At 29.4% G+C, this 24,858-nt stretch overlaps 1 protein-coding gene across 6 annotated transcripts in view; it reads left to right on the plus strand.

Annotated features, from left to right (window-relative positions):
• Window positions 1-24,858, plus strand: part of LOC142323765 (mitochondrial Rho GTPase-like) — a 78,799-nt gene that overhangs the window by 41,521 nt on the left and 12,420 nt on the right. For 3 of the 6 annotated variants that reach the window (XM_075363947.1, XM_075363946.1, XM_075363948.1), the window contains exons 10-15: window positions 7,392-7,527; window positions 8,547-8,680; window positions 14,116-14,331; window positions 15,284-15,480; window positions 18,904-18,945; window positions 20,726-20,773. In XM_075363947.1, the coding sequence (XP_075220062.1) occupies window positions 7,392-7,527; window positions 8,547-8,680; window positions 14,116-14,331; window positions 15,284-15,480; window positions 18,904-18,945; window positions 20,726-20,773 (773 nt within the window). The remainder of the gene's footprint in view (window positions 1-7,391; window positions 7,528-8,546; window positions 8,681-14,115; window positions 14,332-15,283; window positions 15,481-18,903; window positions 18,946-20,725; window positions 20,774-24,858) is intronic. The other 3 variants (XM_075363950.1, XM_075363949.1, XM_075363952.1) reach the window with 3 other exon arrangements.

The raw sequence follows: 24,858 nt of genomic DNA on the forward strand, positions 1-24,858 counted from the left end.
AAGGAAGTGATACTGGTGTTACTGACAGTAGTAGTACAGCAAATATAGGCCTAACTGCTCCTAAGGGTAGTGGCTGACTATGGCAATATTTTGTCTATCATATCAGTAACACTAGTGATGAAAGTGATAGTAATGACTTGGTAGGCTACTGCTTACAATCGTAATTTTTCATTTTTGGAATTGTCTGGTGTAAAACATTATCCACCACTTGATTCAGCACCAATACCATATTTCAGGCTGTTTTTTTACCACTGCCCTGTTTGTAGTATTTCTAAAATACACCTATTTATTTGCTGAAAAATTTATTGCGGCCATTGCACATCACGTGAAGGCACAAAGTTGCATAAAACAATGGAAGCCTATTATTGCTCTTGAAATGTAAGTTTTGTTGCGGTTATTAAACAAGAATCTAAATAGAAAGCCCACAATTTTCAGTTGCTGGTGCCAGCAACAGTCAGTGCCATATCCTGGTTTGGGGATATGTTTTCTAGGAATCTGTTTGAAGCTGCATTGGTTCTTTTAAATGATGTATACAGCTGGCATGCCTACTCCAGGGCAAGCAAACTATAATCCTTCTGTTGCAGCCTCTTACAGACCATATTGATCGTACATCCAAATATTATTTTACTCCAGACAAGTTTGTTTTTACTGATGAGACCACAATTGGGACAAGAAGACAGTCAAATGCTCCAATACATGCTGAAGAAACACCACAGGTTTAATGTAAAACTTTCGATGTTATGTGTTACTGTATCACACTATTGTTTAAAATTTTTGTGTTTAATTGTCTCAAGGGTCTAAAAAACAATAAATTGCAAGAAAAAGATTGGAATTTATAGTTAAATTATTGGAATTACCAGATCTTTTAAATAAAGTATACCATGTCTTTGTAGATAATTTTTTTAATTCCATCAATTTGGCTGAGTATTTGTAAAGTCCATTTCTGTAACTAGTTCACTGTATATAAATGAAAAAGGTACTACACCAGATAAACAAACATTTGCAATTGGTACAACAAAGTATAAAAGAAAATATGTCTTGCTAATATTGGGGTACAAAGAAAAGTGCAAAGAAAAAACCCAGAGGAAACAAATACTGTGGTTATTGATGAATTCCATTGCAGTGAGTGAATGTAAAATAAGCAAAGGGGAAACCATATTTGTGTTACAGATAAACCTAAAATAATAAGGGACTGTAATGCTTTTATAGAGGTAGTAGATGCTAATGGTCAAATACTATATCAATACTTAGATGACCATAAAACAATGACGTTTTAGAAAAAACATTGACATTAACATATTTTGTCACATGCTGCTGAATTCATATATTCTATATAAGTGTAATTCTACAAAACCTCTTTCCAGACTGGACTTTACTACTGTCTCATTAGTTGAGAAATTATCCAAAGAGTGGCTCCAAAATAAAGAATACAGACGTAATGCATGTGTTCTTTTCCTGCCAACCAAGTAGCTAGACATGGTGGTGGTGATGTTGCAGGTCCAATAAATTCTTTGAAAAAATTCCACAAGACAAACAAAGAATTGCTATGTCAGGAGTGGCAGCAAGTACTAAAAGTGAAAAAAAAGAAACAAATCTGCATGTGCAAAAAATGCAAAAAAGGAATTTACACCAAATGCTACTCTTTGCATACATGTTAGGAAGAATTTGTGTGTTTATTTATTGTGTAAAATAGTAATATTAGCTTAGGAATTTATCAAACAATAAATTTTAATTATAAATTATTATTTCTGTCAATATAATAATATAAACAATAATAATGTTTATAACAACAATAATAATATAATACTATAACAATAACAATAAAGCTATGGACAAATCCAAGCCCATGTCCATGCAATAACATCTATGCACATGTCGGGGACCAGCAATGACATGGTGCCTTCACTTATGTTGGCAAATTGGCAATGGTCTTGCTCAGGAGCTCCCCTGTGGAGTATGAGAGGACTGTTTGAACTGATTGCTGTTGTGCTTCTTGGTTTCGCTGTTTCCAGCCACGGCAGGAGGCATGACCGTGATCTGTTTTTTACCTCCGCTATGTGGAATGCGGATGGGGAGTGCCCATCCCCTTTCCAGTTGTGGGGCTTGGTCTATGGTGGGCTGCTGTGAGCCGAGCTCTGCCGAAGTCTTGCGCCACTCTGCGTGTGTCAGTCACTTTGGTACTTGGCAGGGATTGTCCCATGGGTAAGGGTATCAGAGGCCTTTTACTGCTATCTGCAATCCCTAGGATGTCAGTATCATGGGTCATGCAGTACCTGACTCCCTGGCCTGAGTTAAATTAGGCAGCTGATTGGGGAAACCCAGGCAGGATCTATGATCCAGGGCACGCCCAACTGTCTGTTGATGTGTCACACCTTGTGACATATCAACTGATAAAATATAGGCTATGAATTTATCAACATCCATGACAGAGGATCCACGTAAAAACTCTCGTCCTGGAGAGCCTCTGTCTTTGTAAGCGAAGAGTAGGAAGAGTGTTGAGTTTTTGGGAATCGAGAAGACTGATCGAACCAAGTTTCGACCAAAAGGTAGTTTAATGACACCAAAATATTTGGTAATCAAAAGAAAAGAAGGATATTTTAGCAAGACAACTTCTTTCGTGATAGCCTGAGGCATCACAGAAGCTGTTGGTGGACCGGTAAAGGATGTAACGAAGACTGCAGTAGGACTGCTCGTTGAAACTGTCAACGATTTACAGTCCTTACTGTTGTTAAAGGCAAAGAAGATTGGGCCATTAGATGTTGAAGTATCACCACATGGAACTCTAAATATGTCGAAGGGTGTAGTTGTGTGCAGGGACTTTCTGAACTGCACCGAAGAGGAAATCGTCGAGGAACTCTGTGAACAAGAAGTCATAGCTTGTCGATGATTGAACACCTGACGCAATGGAGAAGTTCAACCCTATGCATTGCATATATTGACATTCAACAAGCCAAAGTGCCCAGAAAAAATTAAGGCTGGCTTTCACAGATTAGATCTCTGTTCATTCATCCCAACTCCATTGCGATGCTTTGTATGTCAGAGGAATGGTCACACAGCAGCGCGTTGCATTAGGAAACAGATTGTGTTTGTGGTGAACCGCTCTATCCTGATGAACCATACAGGGATCCACCTGTTTGCGTCAATTGTCAGGGAAATCATTTAGCATGATCTAGAAATTGTCCAATATATAAAGAAGAGGTAGCAGTCCAAGAGATTAAGACCATTCAAAAGGTGAGCTACTTCGAAGCAAAGAAAATCGTTAGAAATAGATTGTCAAAGTTATTGTCATACGCAAAAGCTATATCATTTCTTCTATTTTCTTTCAATGCAAAGGATGTGATTGCAGAACTAGCACTGGCATTAGCAAGTATGGTTGAACAACAAACTTAGAGATTGTCCAACCGGAGAAGATAGCCTAAAACTGGAGAGGAAAATGGGAGCTTTTAAGCAAAAGAGTTTGTCTCCTTTGAGAAATGAACCTTCGACCAGCTCCAAGGCAAAAGACAGTGAATACTCCCAAGAGAAGAAACCTGAGCCCACAGTTGAGATTACCAAAATCCACACGTAGGTAACTGAGAATATAGATCTGAAAATCTTAGAAAAAGAAGACTTAGAAAAAACAAAAATGGAGTCCCCAAAAGCAAAGAGGTCTTTAGCAGAGAGGGTGAGGACTTCGGCCACTCCAGCCGTTCTAGTGGTGAGTGCATCTAGTCTGGACTGGGTTGTACTTCTCATCGTGCCACAGAAGCTAGTGTCATCTGATGCTGGCAGCAGGAGATCCTCTGTGATTTCCGACAGGGGAACTGAAGGTTCCATCTCCATGGCCTCAGATACCTCAGAATTTGACATCGAGGCCTTTAGAAAGATGGAGAAGAAGAACAAAAAAGGGTGGCCTAAGGGAAAACCTAGGCGATAGGCATTAGCCGGTGTCTCAGCCTTTTACCTGAAGGTCGAATCCCAGTCATGCATGGCATTTTTTACATGCTACACAACATTCATCTCATCCTCTGCGGAAAGAATTGCTTGACTGCAAACCTGGAGGTTAAACAAAAAATAAAAGTTGATGTTTATTTATAAGTGTTTTGACAAATTTTAATGAAAGTATGAATATTTTAATTTTTGCATGACATGAAGAATTTATAATAACTTTGATTGAAGTGATCTGTGTGTTGTTAAGTGGCAAGGGCCACTACACTTTTGTCATTGTGTTAAATATTTTTTATATGAGTGAATATATTGTAATGTTATTTTTTATAGTGCTTATTTGAAGTGAATTGAATATTTGACAACATTTCGTTAGAAATGGTTTGTTTTTAAGTGGCAAGGACCATTTACACCCTTGCTATATTGTGTTTCTTTTGGATTTTAATCCCATGACAAGTCTGTTTTATTAGATGATCTGTATTGACAAGAACAGTCTACTGACTACATCGCTAGCGTTTTATCAGGGGAGAAAGTAATATTCTTTATACTTTTTTTTTTTTTAACTCATTACAATACTATTTGCTTGAAAATAGTGTTAAAATTTATAAACTGCACAATTTTAGAAAAATTTGTTATTTGTGGAAAAGGGGGTCCAAAAATTTGTTACTGTTCAGAAAATTAAATGTAGTTCAGCATACTGTGACCAAAAAAAAGGTAAATTTTTTTTTAACGATAGAAAATTGAAAAATTTGAAAAAAAATATATTTTTGGTAAGTAAAGATTTTTGCATTTTTTTTTTAAATTGAATGAAAATATATTTTTATTTTTTAATTTATTGCATTTTATTATTGATGAAATAAAAAACTATGCAACTCTGACATAAATTAACAATTTCAAAAAGTTGCATATTGTAAAAATATGGGTTAGCACTATATGCATACCCATATGCATATAGTTACATAAAGTTACCATATGCATATGGTAGCTATTATATAACTATATATAGTTATATATAGCTATTATATAGTTATATAATAGCTATAATATTATTTAATAACAGTTGTATAATAGCACTTTAAGGTAGTATATAAGAAAATATCCTGGCACTGAAAGGGTTAATAAAATTTTAAAAACCAACTCTTCTAAGTTGTGTACCATATTTTGTTAAATTAAAGACTTCATGATATTTTGTGAAAATAGAAATCTCTGCTGTGAAGGATTTTTTTGAATTATATAATCCTTTAATTCAACCCTAATTTGTTTATTCTATCTCCAGATAATGATAATCACTTATGAGGGTAGGGTGAAAAGTTCTTGATCTGGATAAGGAAACAAAATTGTTCTGGGTATATTTTAATTTATTTTTCAACTTAGTCACCATTAAGTTCTGCACACTTAGCCCAGCACAAGAGAGCTTATGCCAGTTCAGTACGTCGATTTATTCAACTCCTTAAAATAACCATCTATGGTGGCAATAACTTCACTATTGATCGAAAATCTCTTCCCTCCAAGCCATTTTTTTTTAGGTTAGGAAACAAGTGATAGTCACTGGGAGCCAGATCAGGTGAATATGGAGGGTGTTGAGCAATTTGAACCGTAATTCATGGATTTTTGCCATTCCAATGACTGAAGTGTGAGCTGGAGCATTGTCTTGATGAAAAAGCACTTTATTTTGCCAAATGCAGTTTTTCCTTAATTTCATTGCTGGTACTCTGCAGTAGGGTTACATAATATTTGCCATTTATTGTTTCACTCATCATTGAAAATTATTCCTTATGCATCCCAGTAAAAAGTTGCCATAACTTTGTTAAAGAACAAAGTTGTTTTCATTTTTTTATGGATCAGGTTGACCTTTTTCAACCCATTGTTTTGACTGCTGTTTGTCTCAGAAGTGTAGTGATGAACCCAAGTCTCATGAACTGTCACAAATCAATGTAAAAATTCCTCTGGATTGTGCCAAAAGAGCTCGAGATAACCACTTGAAGTGGTTTTTTTTTGGTACTGTTTTTGATTGGGCATGAGCAAACGCGGCACCCATCTAGCGCACAGCTTGTTGATGCCCAAATGTGGGTGCAAAATATTGCATAAGCATTGTGACATGCTTGCAGATTCTGCTAACTCATTCACTGTCACTTATCAGTCTATCAAAACGATTCTATGCACTTTTTTTATCATTTCTGGTGTAGTCACTTCAGTAGGGCATCCACTGCAAGGTTCATTGTTAGTCTATGTTCGATCCATTTTAAACTCTGCGACCCAATGTTTAACTGTTTTTGGTGGAAAAGAGTCTCCCAGTATTGTATCAAGCTCTTCTTTAATTTCCTTTGCACTTAGCCTTTCAGAAAAAAGTATTTAATCACTGCATTTCCAGTTTTCCAATTTTTAAAAAACACCCTAATTCTCCACTTTGAGGAACTGTAAATACTATACTAAGAGATACAGGGACTTGAAACACTTATAGTTAACTAATGAAGAATGGAATCTTGCAACACAATCAAGAAATTTAGCATACTAATGCCATCTCTTTGTGAGGCTTATAACTTTTCACCCCACCTTCATATTTCACTATTTATATATACAGATTATGTAATCTCAATGTAAAAAATAATTTTTTTTTGAGCGTAACACTTAAGACTTCAATGCTGCAGTTTTTAAATTTTTTAAATTAACTGAATCAAAATACTTAATGGAACTATTTAATGATTACTTATTTATTGAATCAGTTTATAATGTTCAATAAAGGGAGTAAAAAAGATGACTCATTTCCAAAAAAAGTATTTTAAAAAACTTAAGTTTTGAAGTCTTTAAATTTTGATTCCTGGAAAAGACTGTTAAATATTTCATCACCACTTAGTTTCCTTACGCTTGATATCTTATTCCCCAGTATCAGTTCTTTAGGCCCTGCTAGATCTTTCAGGCTGAGAATACTGTGATTTTGATAGTGCCAGTATATCATTAATGTTGTCTGGTAGGGGAAAGGTTGGCTTTGGATTGATTAAAAATTTCATTTTCATCATCAGCATCTGGTAGCTACAGACTAAGCATAAATAATATGTGCATCGGGTGTGGCAGCTTCTGGCCATACTTACATACTTGTAATGAGAGTTTTATTTCATTTATATCAAATGATATATTGACATTTTTTCTTGATACTTTTATACAAATCTGCAGAAAATTCAAGTTTTTAATGCTATTATAAAAACTCATTAACAGAATAATATTGTTTTGAAATATAAAATGTTATATTTTAAAAATAAATTTGTAGGAAGATGAAGACTTTTGAATGGTGTGATAGAAATTAATTTTTTTTTTAAGAATAACTGATATTTTTCACACAGATAAGTTAACATTATTAATTTTCATGTTATAAGTATTTTGTGGATATCTACCAAAATATTTCTTATATCGTAATTTTTTTTGTTACACTTTGGTCTTATCATTATTTGTATGACCTTTTTTTTGTACAGGGATGGATCACTGCCCAGGGATTTCTTTGTTTTTGGATTCTAACTACACTCCATGATCCAAATACTACATTAGAATATTTAGCGCATTTAGGTTATGTTATCACAGAAAGTGAAAATCAAACAAGTGCTATACAAGGTATAATACTTATGTTAAAATAACCTCTGTCTGTGTGTGTGTGTATATATATTCTTTTTAAAATTATTATTTACATTACCATAATAACAGTCGTATTGTTCTCTTTCTTAATTACTGTAATTTCTAAATTATTTTCTGTTCTTTTCCCCCTTATCACTGTAAGTTACACTCTTCATTGTATCACTGTATGTTAAACTCTTGTAATATTTCCTCATAAATACAAGAAACATTTCTTTGCTCTTCTGTTTCATTTTTCTTTTACTCTTTTCCCACTTTTCTTTCTAAGTGTTTACAAAAATATTCCCGCTTTTTGTTATTTGTTTTGTTTTTATTCATAGTTACTCTTAAGTTTTTATGTGTTACAGTTTATTTTACTCTAGTTCTTATTTTAATTAGAATTTCTTTTTATGATCCTTTTTTTATTTGGATATTGATTTTAGTATCATGAATGATTTTGTATTATTCTATAGGAATTTTATTAAAAAAATATCTGCTTTCTTTTATTTAAGATATTAAGTATTAATATATAAATTCTATTAAATAAACCACCTAGTACAAAATATTGAGATAAGACTTATCTTACCTAAATTTTTCATGAAAGTACTTTCACAGAATCCCACATCTTCAGTCATGATTGTAATAATTTCATTATACGTAATAAAAATTTAAAAATAAAAATACCACTGAAAATTGTGTATTAATTTATACAAGTGCTTCTATCTGTTGTAGTATAAAGCACTCGTATAAGATATGCAATTTTCATTGTTTTAGTATTTTTATTTAAAAATTTGTATTATTAAGTAATGAAATTACTTCAGTCATGACTGAGAATGTGGGATCCTGAAAAAGTACCTTCATGGAAAAATTAAGGTAAGATTATCTTATCTCAATATTTTGTACTAGGTGGTTTATTTAATAGTATTTAAATATGCAATTCAACAATACAGAGGAATAATGTGAATCTTAAATTTCAGTAAAATAATTAAGTACTATTGATATTTTTTATTTTATTTTAACAGTAACGAGAGAAAAACATGTCGATTTAATTAAAAAGCAGTCAACACGTAATGTGTACGAATGTCATGTTTTTGGTGCTAAAGGTGTTGGAAAAACAACTATTTGTCAAAGTCTAATTGGGCGTACAAGTGCAGAGGTAACTAATTAGATATATTACATTTATATAAGTAATATTTAATTTTTTGTTGTTTTAAATATGGCAATAAAACCTGTTATAGTTATAATTTCCCCTTAAGCTATTGACTACACATCATTTTTAGATTGTATTTGTTTACTCCTCTTGTTATATCTTAAAATTATGAATAAATCATTTATACAAACTAATTAATTTTGCATAAAGTGAGTTCTTTTTATAAAATAGAACAGATGAAGCTACCCCTAACTTCAGATTGTTAATTTATAATTAAAAAAAAGATCAAAGACTATGTAATTTAGAAATAAAATAAAAACTGTAATCAGTTAAAATATGGCAGAGTGTAGATATATGGATGGACAGTTTTTATAGTGTTTTGTATAACCAATGCAAATATTAAACTTAAATCTCTTTATTTCTTTTTATTCTTTGATAGTTATATCTTATATTTTACAATATAAAATTACTACTACTACATTCTGTTTCTATATAAATCTAATTAAGTTAAAAAGGAAAAATAATTTTTAATGAGTTCTAATTGTTTACTTTAGAAGATACAAAGCTAAATTTGGCCATATTAATAAAAATGTTATTAATTTGATATATGATTTATTTTGGGTGATTTTACTTGATAATTAATCTTAGAGTAATTGCAAAAGAAGATAATATATATTCATCGACTTTGTAGTGTGATTATGCAACAGGTCTGTTTTGCTTTCTATAGTAATTTAATTGTGATACTGTGATGTAATTTTTGTTGTTTTTGCTTTTTTTTTTTAATGAAACTGCTTAATTATTTTATAGCAGTAATAATTTACTTTGCTTACTATCAATAAATTATTCAATAATTTTTATTCATATAAATTCATATTAACAAAACTACTGATTATTTTGTGGTATCTGCTAATATATATTTTTTTTTAGTTTATTATTTTATCTCTTTCAGTATCATGTGAAGTGTTATATAGACAAAAGCTCAAATAAAATACAAAACATTTTGAATTTTAGTGAAAAAATGTAATTTAAAGAAAATTGAAATTATCGTAAATTTCAGAATTACTAAAATCAAATTTCCAATTAAAAAAGGTTTTAAAAGTTATTTAAAGAATTACAGACAGTATTCATAATTTACACCAAATTTCATTTTAAATAATAAACAATATTGAAATAAAAACTATAATAATAAATATTGAAATTAAAACAGGTTGAAATTGTATCAGCATTTATCAAAAACATTTATCAGTTATATGATAATTATTTTTAATCTTAAAAGGATGACAGCTGCATACAGGCAATAGGAATAAAGCAACATAACAGCATAGTCTGTGGAAGTATGAGCAGTTAAAACATCAGAGGTTTTCAGTGCTCAATAAAAATGTTTACCAGTAAACATACATTATAAAAAAGATAAGAAACAACATTAAATGTAATAGGGGAGCAGAAAAGACACAGGAGAGCTCCCATCTCAAAGAATTAATTTAATTTTCATGTTTGTACTCGTAAATTTTTTTTTCACAGTCATTATTAACTTTAGCTTTGACTATGTGATAGATCTCTGTTAACAGTTGGATTTTATCATTAGAAAACAGGATTGTGTCATTAATTACGAAGGATTGTAGGCATTTGATCGCAGTTTTATTTTTCAGTATCATTTTGGATATTAATAACTGCCTGTAATTTTGCATTTTTTTAAGTATTTTGTGAAATATTTGACAGACTGTATAAAGATTTAATGAAATACAGTTTCATATTTTAACTTAAACAATTCTTCTACATAAACTTGTATTGTGTAATTTTTTTTTACAATCTAATGTAATATGTGGATCAATGATGTAAACAAAGTTACATGTTGTGGCAGTTGGCAAAAAGAAGTGAACATTTTTTAATGTAATCTCTTAACTACAGATATTACTTTTGTACAGATGCATTAGTTTTATTTTTGTACTTATAAATTATTGTGTTCTTTGTAAAGAAAAGCTGTTAACCCTGCAGCCATAAATCTTCAGTGAGATTATTTTTCATAATATTTATTTCACAAATATTGCATATTTGTGTGCACGTGCCCTAATCATAACAGTTGCAGTACATAACATACACACACGTATTATCTGAGTTTTAGTTGATCAGATTTTAGATAAGTTGAGTTCAACTGAAACTTCTGAAATCTGATCAACTTAAACACAAATTATATGTGTATTTTTCTTATAATTATCTGCACCTTGTTAAGGATACATTGTTAATTAATTAATACATTGTTCATTTTTCTACATTAATAAACTACTTTGTTCTTTTATGTATCCTGTATCGTTCTAGTTGTATTTAGTCTTCATTTAAGAAAAATTTATGTAATATTTACTGTATCAAAAAACGTTTTGAATATTTTATTAATTAATTGAATTAAAATTATATAATTTTTCCTCAGAGCTGTTAAAAAATGTTAATTAGTTTATAATTGATTTAAAAAATAAAATTCATCTGTTGTCATCTGATCTGTTTCCTTTTTCTTGAAAACGTTTTCTAACTTCCTATTTTCTTTGATTGATTATTAAGCAGATTACAGAAATTTATTAGCATTAATATAACAATGTAACATAGACCTCTATTTCTTATTATGTATAGGCTTTATCTCTGTAAACCATGTGAATGCTTTTTCTTTCTTTTACTTTTTACTGCAGCAACTGATTTTTACTTACGTTTCACTTCATATGCAGAATAATAATTTTTGTTTAAATAATTTTTTTTCTATTCCATATTTTATTGTAAATTTTTGATTTTTCATTTTAAAATGATCTGCATGTTGAAAAGAAATATACGTTAACATGCTTGAATGTTTTTATATCTTTAAATATTAATGATGTGTGATATTTATTTAAATGAAATTTATTAACATAGATTTGTGTTTAGTTGTCTCGCCATTGATTTCATGTTATTTCATATGTGTTTATTTACTTTATTTTTGTTGTAAAAATATTTTGAAGTGTGTTATATGCCATTAGATACGATAATATTAATATATTCTGATGTATTAATTTAGCCTATTCTTATTCATGCTTCTTTATTAAAATATGTTTTAAATGCATGTCAAGGTTATTAATAAATAAATAACGTTTTTTTCTTTAAGGAGGAGAGTTTTATTTGTATTTTGTATTTTCAGAAAATTAGATTTATTTATTTTTTAATAAGACACGTAAATTTAAAAAATAAAATATATATTGCTGTATTTTCTGTAATTCAGTATTACACACCTCATTTGTAATAAAGATGTTAAGATAAAATGTTAAGTTGCAAAATAATATTAAAAAAAGTTTTCAAAATTTTTAAAAACTTGCTTTATACTTTTTAGTCATCCTTTAATAAAATTATTATTATACATTGCATGAGTTTAATTAGTAGGTTAAAAATTTGGATTTCAAAAGATATCATATATTGAAATTTGTAATATATTTATAAAATATCAAACAAAGTTTTAATCAGACATTTACTGTACAAAGTTACAAAAAGGTGAAGTTTTTATTTCATTACTTAATTAAATTACTTAAATTTACTTACTTTAACTTTTAATTTACTTAAATTAGATTGCTTACATTAATTAATTTTATAGTCTATTGTTGTGAGACGTAAACAAGCTTTTCATGAAATAAGATTTTGTTGTGTTACAAAAATGAGTGATACTAATTATGAGCAACATTGTGTAATCAAGTTTTGTGTAAAACTTTGTGAGAATGCTACTGAAACTTTTTCAAAATTAAAAAGAGCTTATGGAGATGACACTCTGTCACGAGCCCAAGTTTTTAGGTAGTTTAAAGCATTTTCAGATGGCTGGGAATCAGTTGCAGACAATCCACACTCTGGAAGACTTAACATCAAAAAGTGATGACAGTGTTGAACAAATCAGAGACTTGATACGGTACAACCGGCGATTAACTATGAGAATAATTGCAGTACAATTGAGTATGAATCATACCATTGTCCATCAAATTTTGACAAGTGAATTGGACGTGAAAAAAGTTTGTGCAAAATTAGTCCCAAAAAACCTCACTGTTGAACAGAAAAACAACAGGGTGGAGGTGTGCCGCGATCTTCTAGGGCGAATTGAAACTGATCCTGTTTCTCTAAAAAATCTTATTACTGGTGATGAATCTTGTATATTTGAGTATGACCCAGAAATAAATACCAGAGCAAGGAGTGGCACACTTCAAAGTCACCACGTCCCAAAAAAGCAAAAATGGGCAAATCAAAAATCAAAACTATGCTAATTTGTTTCTTTGACAGTAATGGAATTGCCCATAAGGAGTTTTTGCCTACAGAACAGACTGTAGATCAATATGTTTACGAAGAAATTCTTGAAAGACTGCGGAAAAGAGTTACCCACATGAGACCAGCCATCAAAGACAATTGGATGCTGCATCATGACAATGCACCTTGTCAAACTGTACTTTCAATTAATCAGTTTCTGGCAAAGAAAAACATTCTTGTAGTTCCTCAATCACCTTATTCATATGACTTTGAGTCCCTGTGACTTTTCCTGTTCCAGACTTTAAAAAAGCTCCTCAAAGGACACCATTTTGGAACAGTAGAGAACATCAAAAACAATGTGTGTGTGTGTGTGTGTGTGCGCGCATGTGCGTGTGTGATGAAATGTCAAATTCAAAACCGCAAAAACTCCCATACCTAGTTTTTGTCTTTTTTTTTATGTCACGGCTATCGGGTTTGTCATCTGCAATTTCAAAAACCCTGCATAGCCATTTTGTAGAGTTTGCAATTTTTTTCACCCATATCCTTAATTTATCCCCATATGGAGGATGTTTGCAAAAGTATTGGTGGAATATTGTATTGTCACCCGGCCTTAGTAACTGCAAAATTTCATCCATAGGCAGTTTCAGGGAGTATGTTAAATTAAGGATGCAAGATTTAAGGACAAACGAAAAAAAAAACCATTGTGAGTTAAAGAAAAGCAAGTAATAAAATTCTCAAAATTTCTAAACCAGCTGATTTTTTTTCATAGAAGCCCTTTTTTGTGTAGATTAATATAAACAAATTTTGTATTGAGAGATTCAGCAGTTTTCAGGCTGCTTTTTTAGGGTTAATGCTGTTATATCTGAAAAACCATAAAATATATAAAAAAGTAACTTTACAGAATGAAAGATAAATCAATCCTCTTTTAAAAGGTATATTTTATATTCTCATAACTGGGTATCAAGTGGTTTGATGATTAGTGTGCTGGCCTTTGGTTTTCAATTCCCTTCAGTCAGTGGTCAGACATTTCTTTTTATCTATTGTTTTATCATTAAAATATTTGAATACTTTGTCACTGTTACCAAGATATTTATTCATTAACAAATTTATTTAAATCTTAATAGACAGAAGTTTATTTACAAAACAGTCAGTTTAAACTAGAGTCTACTATACATTTAAATGTTAATTTATTTTTATTTCAGGCTGAATGGATTAGCAGTGATACCCGTTCATTGTCTCCGTGCACAGTTAATGTGGTTAGTGTTTACGGGCAAGAAAAATTTTTAGTACTCAAGGATATGGATGTGCAGAATGTTCACAGTTCATTATTGAATAATGATATTAATTGTGATGTAGTCTGCTTAGTTTATGATTGTTCAAATCGTAAATCTTTTAGTTATATTGCTTCCATATATAAGGTTGGTTTTAGATTTTTATTTGTAATATTTTTTTACTTAGACTACTTTTTCATAAAAATCGTTTAATATTATTCATATTATAGATTGAAGTGTGAAGTTTTGATTTTTTAATTTTAGTGAAAGTAATTTTTAAAGATTTATGGAAGTAAAATTTCTGTAAGTTTTTTAAGATTAAATTGTTTTTTTATAAGATTATTCAATAAGACATAGATTAGGATGTGTAAAACAGATGAGAATGTACCATGTAGTTGTTATGCGAGTTTAAAATATTAGAACAGAATAGAAAAGTAGCAACAATCCAATCCAGTGATTTGTAATTCCCAAAATAAAAAATAATTGAAATAGTCAAGAAACTATTAACAAAAATAATTAAAATAAATTTGGAAATTATTTAATAAATTATATTTATGAAAATTAATATGACTAATTTATTTAAAATAGCATTTTAATTGAATCATTAAAGCTTATGGAGATGTTGAAAATTGGTACTGAATAAAAATCACATTTTATAAGTTAAACTAACATTTATGATGTTAAAGTTTAAAAATCTTCAGATGTATAATTTTAAATTAATAAATCTTATAGTTATTTCCAATATTATAAGGAATCCTGCTATTTGAAATCACTTAATTTTCATACAAATTATATATTTTATTTTTTTATAGTTGAGTTTACTTAGTTTGCTAGACTGTTTTGAAAGGTTTTTTGTCACTCTTTAATATCTTGTTAGATAATTATATTTAAGTATTAGCATATGTTTAAAAACCAATAGACCTACTTTTTTCATAACTACATAAAGATTGATATGAATAAAACCACACCCCATAATTATTTTTAATTCCTTTTGTCAATGAAGAAGAAAACCTGTTGTAGTTGAATGAGCTGAGATCCAGTTATGGGTTAAATATTTGTTCAGTTTAGTTTTTAATTAATTTTTCATTTAATTTTTCAGAAGTATTATTCAAAGAACAAAATTCCTGTATTGGTTGTTGGTAATAAAGTTGACAAGGTTGTAGTTACTCAGGATTATAAAGTACAACCAAATGTATTCTGTGATAAAAAATGCCTTGCACCACCACATTTATTTTCACATCAACCTCAAAGGCAAAAAGAACTTTTTGTCAAGTTAGCTACCATGTCTTCTTTTCCGTAAGTAAATTTATTGGTATAATTTTATGTCATTTTTTATGTTGGGTTATTATCAACTTTATTTATGTTTTTTTTTTAATTATTTTACTTATGTGTGTTGATATATAAAGTTTACATTATTAATAGTAGAGAAAGTAATTCTTACATCCTTTAGAACTGAATGTTAATCTAAATTTTATTTTGTTTATTAAACATAAACAGATTATTGTATTTATTGTTTGTTTTAACAAGCTGTTCATTTAATTTTTTAATACGTGAATACGTTGAGTACATGTGAATACGTGTTTTGAATATGGGGGGGAGGGAGTAATTTACTTATCAAACAGCAGTTTTATGTGATTTGTGTTATTTAATTTGGCTCCTGCATGATTATTTTCATTATGAAATTATTCACTTGACATCATTTTATGGGAATATCATTTGTTTTCTGATCACCTCTTTATTAAGTTTTTGTTTCTTCTTAAAATTTTTAATTACAAGATAAGGAGACTATAACTCTTTTTTATTTATTCTGTATACCATGTAAAGTATTAGTTTCTCATAATCAAATTGAATGGTATATTACCATTTGATGTAAACAATTATTTCCAGCCCAGAAAAGGCATGAAAAAGAAAAGAATATGTTATTCGTGGCAAAAAATGATAAACAATGTTTATATTTGTTTGTTAGAATAGAATGTTCACTCTTTGGCAGGTGTGTATCCTGCATATAAGGCATTTCAACCTCATGAATCTTCAGTAATGTGTATATAACAAAAACGTAGGTTTTTAAATTAATAACTAATTTATTCTTAAACTAGTGTAAGTCTGAAGCAATTTAAGTAAATGTGTGTAGTATTAGAATTGAATATTAGTTCATTAATATTTTTAGGTAAATATTTTCCATGAAAATAATCAAAAAAATGTGTTTCTGATTTATATAAATATACAGAAGACCAAGCAATGGAAATAGAAATTATCAGAATGAGAAACTGAACAGAATGATTATCAATTTGGCAGAATTAATCTTTAGAAATATTTTTTAAATATTAGGTATTGTGGCATTGATTTGTAATTACTTAATGTGAATAAATCAGTCTAAAAGTAATCATAAAAATTCAGACAGTAAAAAGATTTGGAAATAGAGAAAAGTTAAAAAAGAGAGAAAGAGACTGAATGGCATTTTTCTAGAGAAACATGTGTTAAAATACAAGTGTTGTTCAGAAAGTAAAGATCATTTGACCTTGGCACATGTCTCTAATCCACTGGCCATTATGGGCATGTCATTGAACTCCCTTCACAGAACATTTAGTATGAGCTAAACTGCGACGTTTTATGAATGTTTGTATTTTTTTACATTCTTTCAAAATGTGTAACAAAATAGAAATCTTGCCAAATGTAAAGTGCATAGTGTAATTTATTTTTTTTAATGCAAAAAAATTTTGGCCCATTGAAATTTAGTGACAAATAAACATAATTTTCTGGTGATAACGTAATGAATGAAGCATCAGTTAGGAAATGCTGCATTAAGAGAAACAAACTAATGTTCATGATATGAACATTCTGGTCAACCATCCCTCATTACTGAAGAACTCAAAAAAAAGTTGATGACTGCAGGAGGATAGACGTTTCACATTGATAGTTTACACACTTTCTTTACTGAAATTTCAACAGTTTTATTTCATGAAATTGTAACAATCCATCTTGATACAAAAAATGTGTGCCAAATGAGTGATTTTTTTTATGATTAATTCACCATATAAGCTGGAAGCTTGTGAATGAGAATATGAAATGGAAATTTTGTAGCATATGAAAACTGCCGTTCCTGACCAGCATTTGAACCTGTGACCTCCAGATGAAAGGCCAAGACGGCTCCCACTCCACCATCACCATAGAGATCGGCAAATTGTTTGATGTTCACAAAAATCAAAGAAGGAAAGCTGCTTTGACATTTCTCAGTTGTTATGCTCAAGATGATGAGACTTTTGGATCACTTTGTTATCAGTGATGAGAAATGGCCTGTCACAAAATACCTGGAGAATATATTCAGTCAGTGGAATGGTATTATTCCAAATTACTAACAAAGCAAAACAAGTTTCAGCATACATAAGCTGATGTCAACTATATTTGGGGATTGAAAGAGCATCCTGTTGGTTGATTTCTTGTCCAGAGAACAGACAATAAACTCAAGAGTCATGCTGTCAGATGATCCACCACTCCAATGCGCTATCATACAAAACAGCAGTAGGTTGTCCAGCGGTGTCATCTTCATCTATGATAATGCTTGCCCACACTTAGCTGCAGCAACTTGAGCTTTGCTTCAGCGTTTTCAGTGGAATGTTTTTCAACATTCACCTTACGCAGTGACTTGGCATCTAGCGACTATCATTTATTCCCCAAGTTGAAAGAGTTTTTTAGAGGTAGGCACTTTCAAAACAATGTTGAGTTGAAAGAAGTTGTCAGTGAATGGTTGAAGAACTTGGCAGCAGAAGTGTACAATGAAGGTTTAGCAAAAATGGAACCATGCTATGACAAGTGTGAATCTGTGTGATGACTATTTTGAAACGTAGTTGAAGGGTTGCAGTAAGTATAAAATAAAAATTTTTGATTAATTTTTATGTTGATTTTTCTGTATCAAAACGTTTGTTACGTTTTGGGCAATCATCGTAATGTTAATATGTTTTAGAACAAATTATTGCAAAAATCAAAAAATGAATAAAATATAAAAAAATATATACAATTCTCAGAAGACCTATTAATTAAATACAGACTTATTAATTCAAAAAAACTTCATGCTATAAAGCCTATATTATAAACTAAGTAGAAAACATGGCCCAACATTAGCTAAAGGAATTGGTATTTTTTTTTTTTCCAAAAATATATACCTGCTTATCACATGACCTGATACAAATGTTCTATCTAATACATTGTCAACTCTTCTTATTGACCAAATTATTCTTTACTGAGCATAACAGTTGAGATGAGTATGGTTGCCAACATTTATTACAATATGGTTTCTACTGATCATGAAACCAAAAAACTGTCAACATCAGTTAGTTGTTTACTTGTTTACGAAATATGGTTGTGTTATATAGTACAGTATTGTAACAAAATATATATTTCTAATAAAATCTCTGTCAAGCTTTCTTGACACAGTTACCTTATTATAGTTACCTTATTATTTCTTAATTGGTTTTACACTATCCTGCAACTTGATTCATAGTTATAGGTCGAGCTCTGGATATTCCTCTAAAAAATTACAAATGGGAAGGTAAATCTCAAATCAGTTGGTGTTTTGTTTTCATTATTTTACGTAATAAATGTAATAAATACTTAATATTCTCATCCATGTCTGTGTGTGTGGTACTTATTGTATGATAATGATTTAAATAATTATTTTATTTGGATTTTAAAGTTAATTTTTATTTTTATTTTTTTCTTCAGTCGATTCCATGCAGCTTGGATGTTGTTTTATCGTCATACCAGGTCTGTAATTGTTTGTCACTTGCACTGTTTGAAACACTTTATTAAATGTTTCTTCTTGTAGTTTCCTTTTTAACTTCAGTATTTTTTATTTTATTTTTCTTTGTTTAGTATATGTACTTTGCATGTTTAATTCCTGTTCTATTAATTTACTCACTTGTTCTAACTGTGTGTCTAAACTTTACTCCACTTTTTTTATTAGAATTGTATTATTGTGTTCTAGCTTTTAAAAGTAAATCTTTTTGATGTCATCTATGATATGACTGTTTTCATTTCTACAGAACGTAGTATTTTATGTTAATCTTTATTTGCTCCTCTTTATTTTTATACATTTCAATATTTTTCCTTTTACATTTTTTATTTTGTAAGCTTCCTTTCTTTACTAAATGGATGAACCCTATTATCTTAATTTATGATCTCCTGACATATGTTTTTACTAATTTGAATTTTTCTGTGGTTTTTTCTTGATTAATTCCAGAATCTGTTCATTTTGTACTATTAAGCCATTTGATTTTTAACTTCTTTCTATACCACTATTTCTTGAACTTTGCTCTTTTTCTAAATTACTTTTTCCCTTTTATTTCTTATCATTTATGTTTCACTGCCATAAAGTAACTTTTTTCATAATAATATTGATAAAAATGGCATTTCTTATTCTAATATTTATGTTAAATACTAATAAATCTAATAAGTACCTTTTTATTCTCCTTGTTCATAAGGACTTGCTTTTTATCTTTTCTTTACATTATGAATTATGTGTTATTATGTCAAATTGCACCTAACGATTTGTTTAGTCCTGTACAGAACGCTTATTAAATGTGGGTTTGACTGTTGGCATTATACATTATTTTATTTCTCTCGATTTTCAGAACGTTACCCTTGAGATCTATTACGTATTGCAAAACTATCAGGTGTTTATCTGGGCAAGTTTACAGTCTTACCCAGGACTTTTCTTTGATACATTGTCTTCTATTGTAATATTCCATCCTAACATGTTAATTTTTTCATCTTGGATTTTTATTACTGACTAATGATTCTTTTGAATTCTTTGTTAACTATACTATTATTCAAAATTAAAATTGGATCATTACACTCTGCTCTAGAATTTGCCATTCCTGGTTGCCAACTCATTATAGCTACATGATTTTTATGCAGGTATTATCTTTTCTTGCTATATTTTAATAAATAATCTTCAATATTCTCCATAAAAAATTTAACTTTTCATATAATAGAATGCCTTCCTTCTCTAAATCTGTAAATGCAGTTTAGTTTTTCTTCACCCTTTCAAGATTAATCTGAATGTTAAAATTCTCTTTTATAATCTCACTTATTCAAACTGAACCTTATTATGACATCTTTTGCCCTACATTTTATTTATTTATTTATACATATCTAGTTTTTGTGATAAGTCTTTTAAATAACTTTTCTTTTCTTTTTTTTTCTTACGAGGATTTTGTCTGTATTGTAAATTTTTTGTGTATAAATAGTGTGCAATTTCTTTTTGTTTGATTCTTCTTATTCTTTATAGTTTTCTGTAATAAAAAATTGAACTGAATGGTAGTTTTAGATTTTTTTATGAATCTCATGTAACAAATTCATTGTCAGTTTATTTCATATTTAATATTTTTTTAATTTATTTCATATGACGTGCTGAAAATGTTAATAGGTTTTTTGTTATAACAATGTTTTTTCATTGCATATTTTCTTTACAAAGTTTCTAAAATTGTTTTTTAATAACATTAACCTTTTTATAAGTATTTAAAAATTACTTAATTTTTTTCAGTGTAAAATTTCTTTGTAAGAAATCTTGTCACGCGAAGCAGCCAAGAAGGTGTGTAATTTTTCCTATTTAGTTATATTAATTTGCTAATCTTAGATATAAAATTTTAATGGAATAATTTTACTTTGTTGTGGCCTTTTATAATTTTCTCCAGATAACTAAATGTGAATTTTTTTTTAAATGAAAAATTACGCTGTTTATATACAGTTTCAAAATTTATTTTTTTGACATCTATAAGATTGTATTATTAAGATTTTTTGATGTACAGGCTGTTGTCATCTGATGTTCAAAATACTTTTTTCCAAACATTTAAGAAAATTAGTTTTAAAAGTTAAAGTAAAAAAATTACACATCTTGTCAAACTTCCTATAGCTTCACACTTAGTAGCACTTGTTTAACTTTGTTTTTTTGCATCCCTGTCTTATTTTTATCCAAGTGTAGGTTTCCCTCCTTTATGTTTTGAATGATCTGATTTTATATGGGCTGCATTTTTTGTAGGCCTGTCCATATTTTAAATAAAAATAGTAAAAAAAAATGTAGAATTAAATAAAAACTGATCTAAAAACTAAAAAATAATACTTTTTCAATTTTTATTTTATAAAATAAATAAAAATAACTACCAACAAAAAACTGAAAATTCCTTACTTTGAAATCTTGTGTATTAATAATAAAAATTAATTATCTAATAAGAATGCTGTACAATCATATCCTGAATCAATCGTAGAACTTGCTCATTTCCTAACCACTATACAGTTATTTGGTCAATATTTTTATATCATTAAAGGGAGTAACTGTTATTTCTATTATTACTTTAAAAATATAAACTTTTTATGGTTAGATTCCAACTCTGGCTAAAATTTATAATGTTTTAGAAGAAGTCCATTTAATTTAGCTGTAATGAAATTTCATATTCATTAATGCAGAAAATGGAATAGTCACGTTTATTGTGAACCAAACTACATATTGTGACCTATGAACTATGAAGTGAAATTGATACTGCTTCCTTTATCCATGTACCTTTTTATCAAGCTTATACTTTGGTACAGTTATTATCATTTAAGTAGGTTTCTTCTTAAATAATTTACTTTTCTTTCTTTCTTTCAGCTTCTTTTTGTTCTTGCATAGTATACTAACACTTCTTAATTTTTTCACCTGTGTTTTTAATTATATATTGCTTAAGATTTCTGTTTTTGTTGTATTTACATTATTTGTTTAAATCATAGTTATTTACTTGGTGGTGGATTTAAGAAATGCTAATGTATTCTGTATAAAGAGTGTATCATGAAGTTCTCCCAGGAATTTCATGACCTGTTATACTCATAAAAATAATGGAATAAGTTAATATAAACATATGTCCTAAAATACTTTGTTTGCAAGTTTTTGTACTGAAAGACTTCACTCAGATTTCAACTACCCTAGTGAAATGAGGTCATACTGAAATTTTTAGGATGTTAATTAAGAGGCAGAATTAGTGATATTTTATGGGCCTTTGACCTGAAAATAGAATAAAATAGGTCCCAGAACGTTATCTGATGTAGCTTTTGAGAAATATAGGGGTAAAAACCCTTTTTTTTATGTTTGACATACATCCTGATCCCATAGGGGAAGATGCCCATCATGTGACAGTTGTGGTCACCACACCACCCCTCCATACCTAGCCCTTATGGGCTTTACCAGAGGTCATCTTCAGACCCTCAGCAAAAGGCATCTCTCAGCCTTATACTTGCGCCTTGATGTACAATAACATTGTTAAATAAGAAATAATCACATAAAAGTTTTTAAACAAAACTTGTAGAGAATTGTTATGGTCCACTTTTACCATCAGGTGCTGCTACTTAGTGAGGACTAGAGTTCTCCGGCAAGCTATGGTCATACAGTGTCCTACGTCATAATACGGCAAGGAGTGGTCATTATGATGTAGCAACTTCTATTCATTTGGCGCCAGAATCTGACCCAGAGCGGTCGTGTTGTACTTTCACTCCAGATGCACACAAATACTAATGTTCAGATGAACGCTTATTTTATTTGTATACTTAGATGTTATTAAGTTCAATTATATGTGTTACGTTATATATTAGGTGTTCAATTATATGTTATCAAAATGCTAAGACGACAAGAAATTAAATAATTCAATAAGATAAGGCATTGTTTCAATTCATCACCTATGCACCTACAGTTCATACTCGCTCTAAAACCTACCACAAAGGTTTTATGATCCTCCACATTGCAAAGGATATAACATACTTTTTATGGTCCTCCTGGACCATACAGTCTGATAGTCAAGTCACCGGATTCAAGAGCCGGATTTTGCCGCTACAGCATTACCCATGGTCAAGTCACCGGACAGTCAAGTAGTTGGATCGAAGAACAAGATTCAATGCAAGTTTTGTAAGGTCAAATCAAGCCACTGGATTAAGTGGTATTTATAATTTATTTATAAGCAGTGTATTTAAAACATAAAAGTGTACATTAAAAGTGCATTAATGATACAATTAACATTAGTGAAATATTCAGATTAAATATTTCAATGGTTTGCAATACAGTTAAGTTTGTGGCTATGAAGATAGCAGGTGTACGAAGTAAACTTCCATACCAGTTTTGGTAAGATTTGTTGTGTTAAAGCTGTACCGAGCATGCACGCTCACACTCACAGTTCAAATTTCACATTGTTCGATGACCTGGACAGATAGATGTTAGCTGATATAAATCGTATTAAATATATGTACAAGTTATTTTGTTCATTCAACTTTACACATAGTCAATAATTTAGCGGTATACAACTTTATCTTTTCTAATATTACTTTATGATAATTTCATTTCATACAGATTCAATATTATCTCTGTTAATATTATTCTAGCAAAATGGAATTTAAATATTTAATTACGAAAAGAGGCATTATAAAAAAATATCATAACAAGATTAAAAACATTCATTGACAACTTAAACCCCAAATCAGACGATTACAATCTGTTTACTATTAAATTCAACAAACTATTAGAATACGAAAAAGCATTTTTTGAAGCTCAATCTGAAATAGAATTGCACAAAGATGTAACAGATAAAAACCTACAGGATAGGCACACATATGGTAATATTTTTGACAAACTTAAATTAAAACATAAAAATGAGAAAATTGTTTCAAAATTTCAGAGGTAACTGAGTTAAATAATAAAATGATTAATAAACCTAATCCAGTTATGTTAAAACCTATACAAACTGAGCCCTTTCACAGTGATGTGAGAGCTTGGCATAAATTCTTTGATCTTTTTAATAGTTTAGTTCACAACTGAGAAGAATTTTCTGAGGTTGAAAAATTTTACTACCTTACAAACTTCTTAACGGGTAATGCTTTAGATCTAAGAAAAAATTTATCAGTAATGTCTGAAACTGTAATAAACTGAACATTAATGTATAATAAATGGTATATAATGTATAATAATAAATGGACTGAACAGTAATTATGAAACTGCAGTAAAATTACTTAAAATTCATTATGATAACAAAAGGCTTATTGCAGCTAAACATGCTTTGAATTATTAATTTAAAACCATTAAAAAGGAAAAATTTACCTAAATTCATTGACCAAATTAATTCAAACATTAATGCACTGAAGAATTTAAATATTAATTATTTAGAATTTATTATAATACAGTTAATTACTTAAAATTTAAATTTAAATACTTTAAGAGACTGGGAAAAAACATTACAAGGTAATGAATTCCCTAAGTTAGAACAACTTATGTTTTTTTAGAATGTAAGCATAAATTACTTGAATCCACTGACACGATTCAAAGTAATGAAAAGGCTCAGCTATCTAATGTAGGATTTAGCGGTAAAAAAATATGACTATTGGAAACCTAGTTCTGGTAAAAATGTATTTTATGTAAGTAATTCTAATAATTTTATGTACCCATTATATAAAATTAACAACCATAAATTGTATCAATGTGATAAATTTTTAAGTTATAATGTTAATGAAAGGAAAAATGTTTTATTTCAAGAAAAATTATGTCTTAATTGTTTAAGTAAACAGCATATTGTGAAAAATTGTAAATATAAAAAATGCTCACAAAAGCATCATACGCTAATTCATTTAGATAAAGTTGCAAGAGGCATCCATTAAATCTTCTAAGCC

The sequence above is a fragment of the Lycorma delicatula genome, chromosome 4 (assembly GCF_047948215.1).
Source record: "Lycorma delicatula isolate Av1 chromosome 4, ASM4794821v1, whole genome shotgun sequence".
Lineage (NCBI taxonomy): Eukaryota > Metazoa > Arthropoda > Insecta > Hemiptera > Fulgoridae > Lycorma > Lycorma delicatula.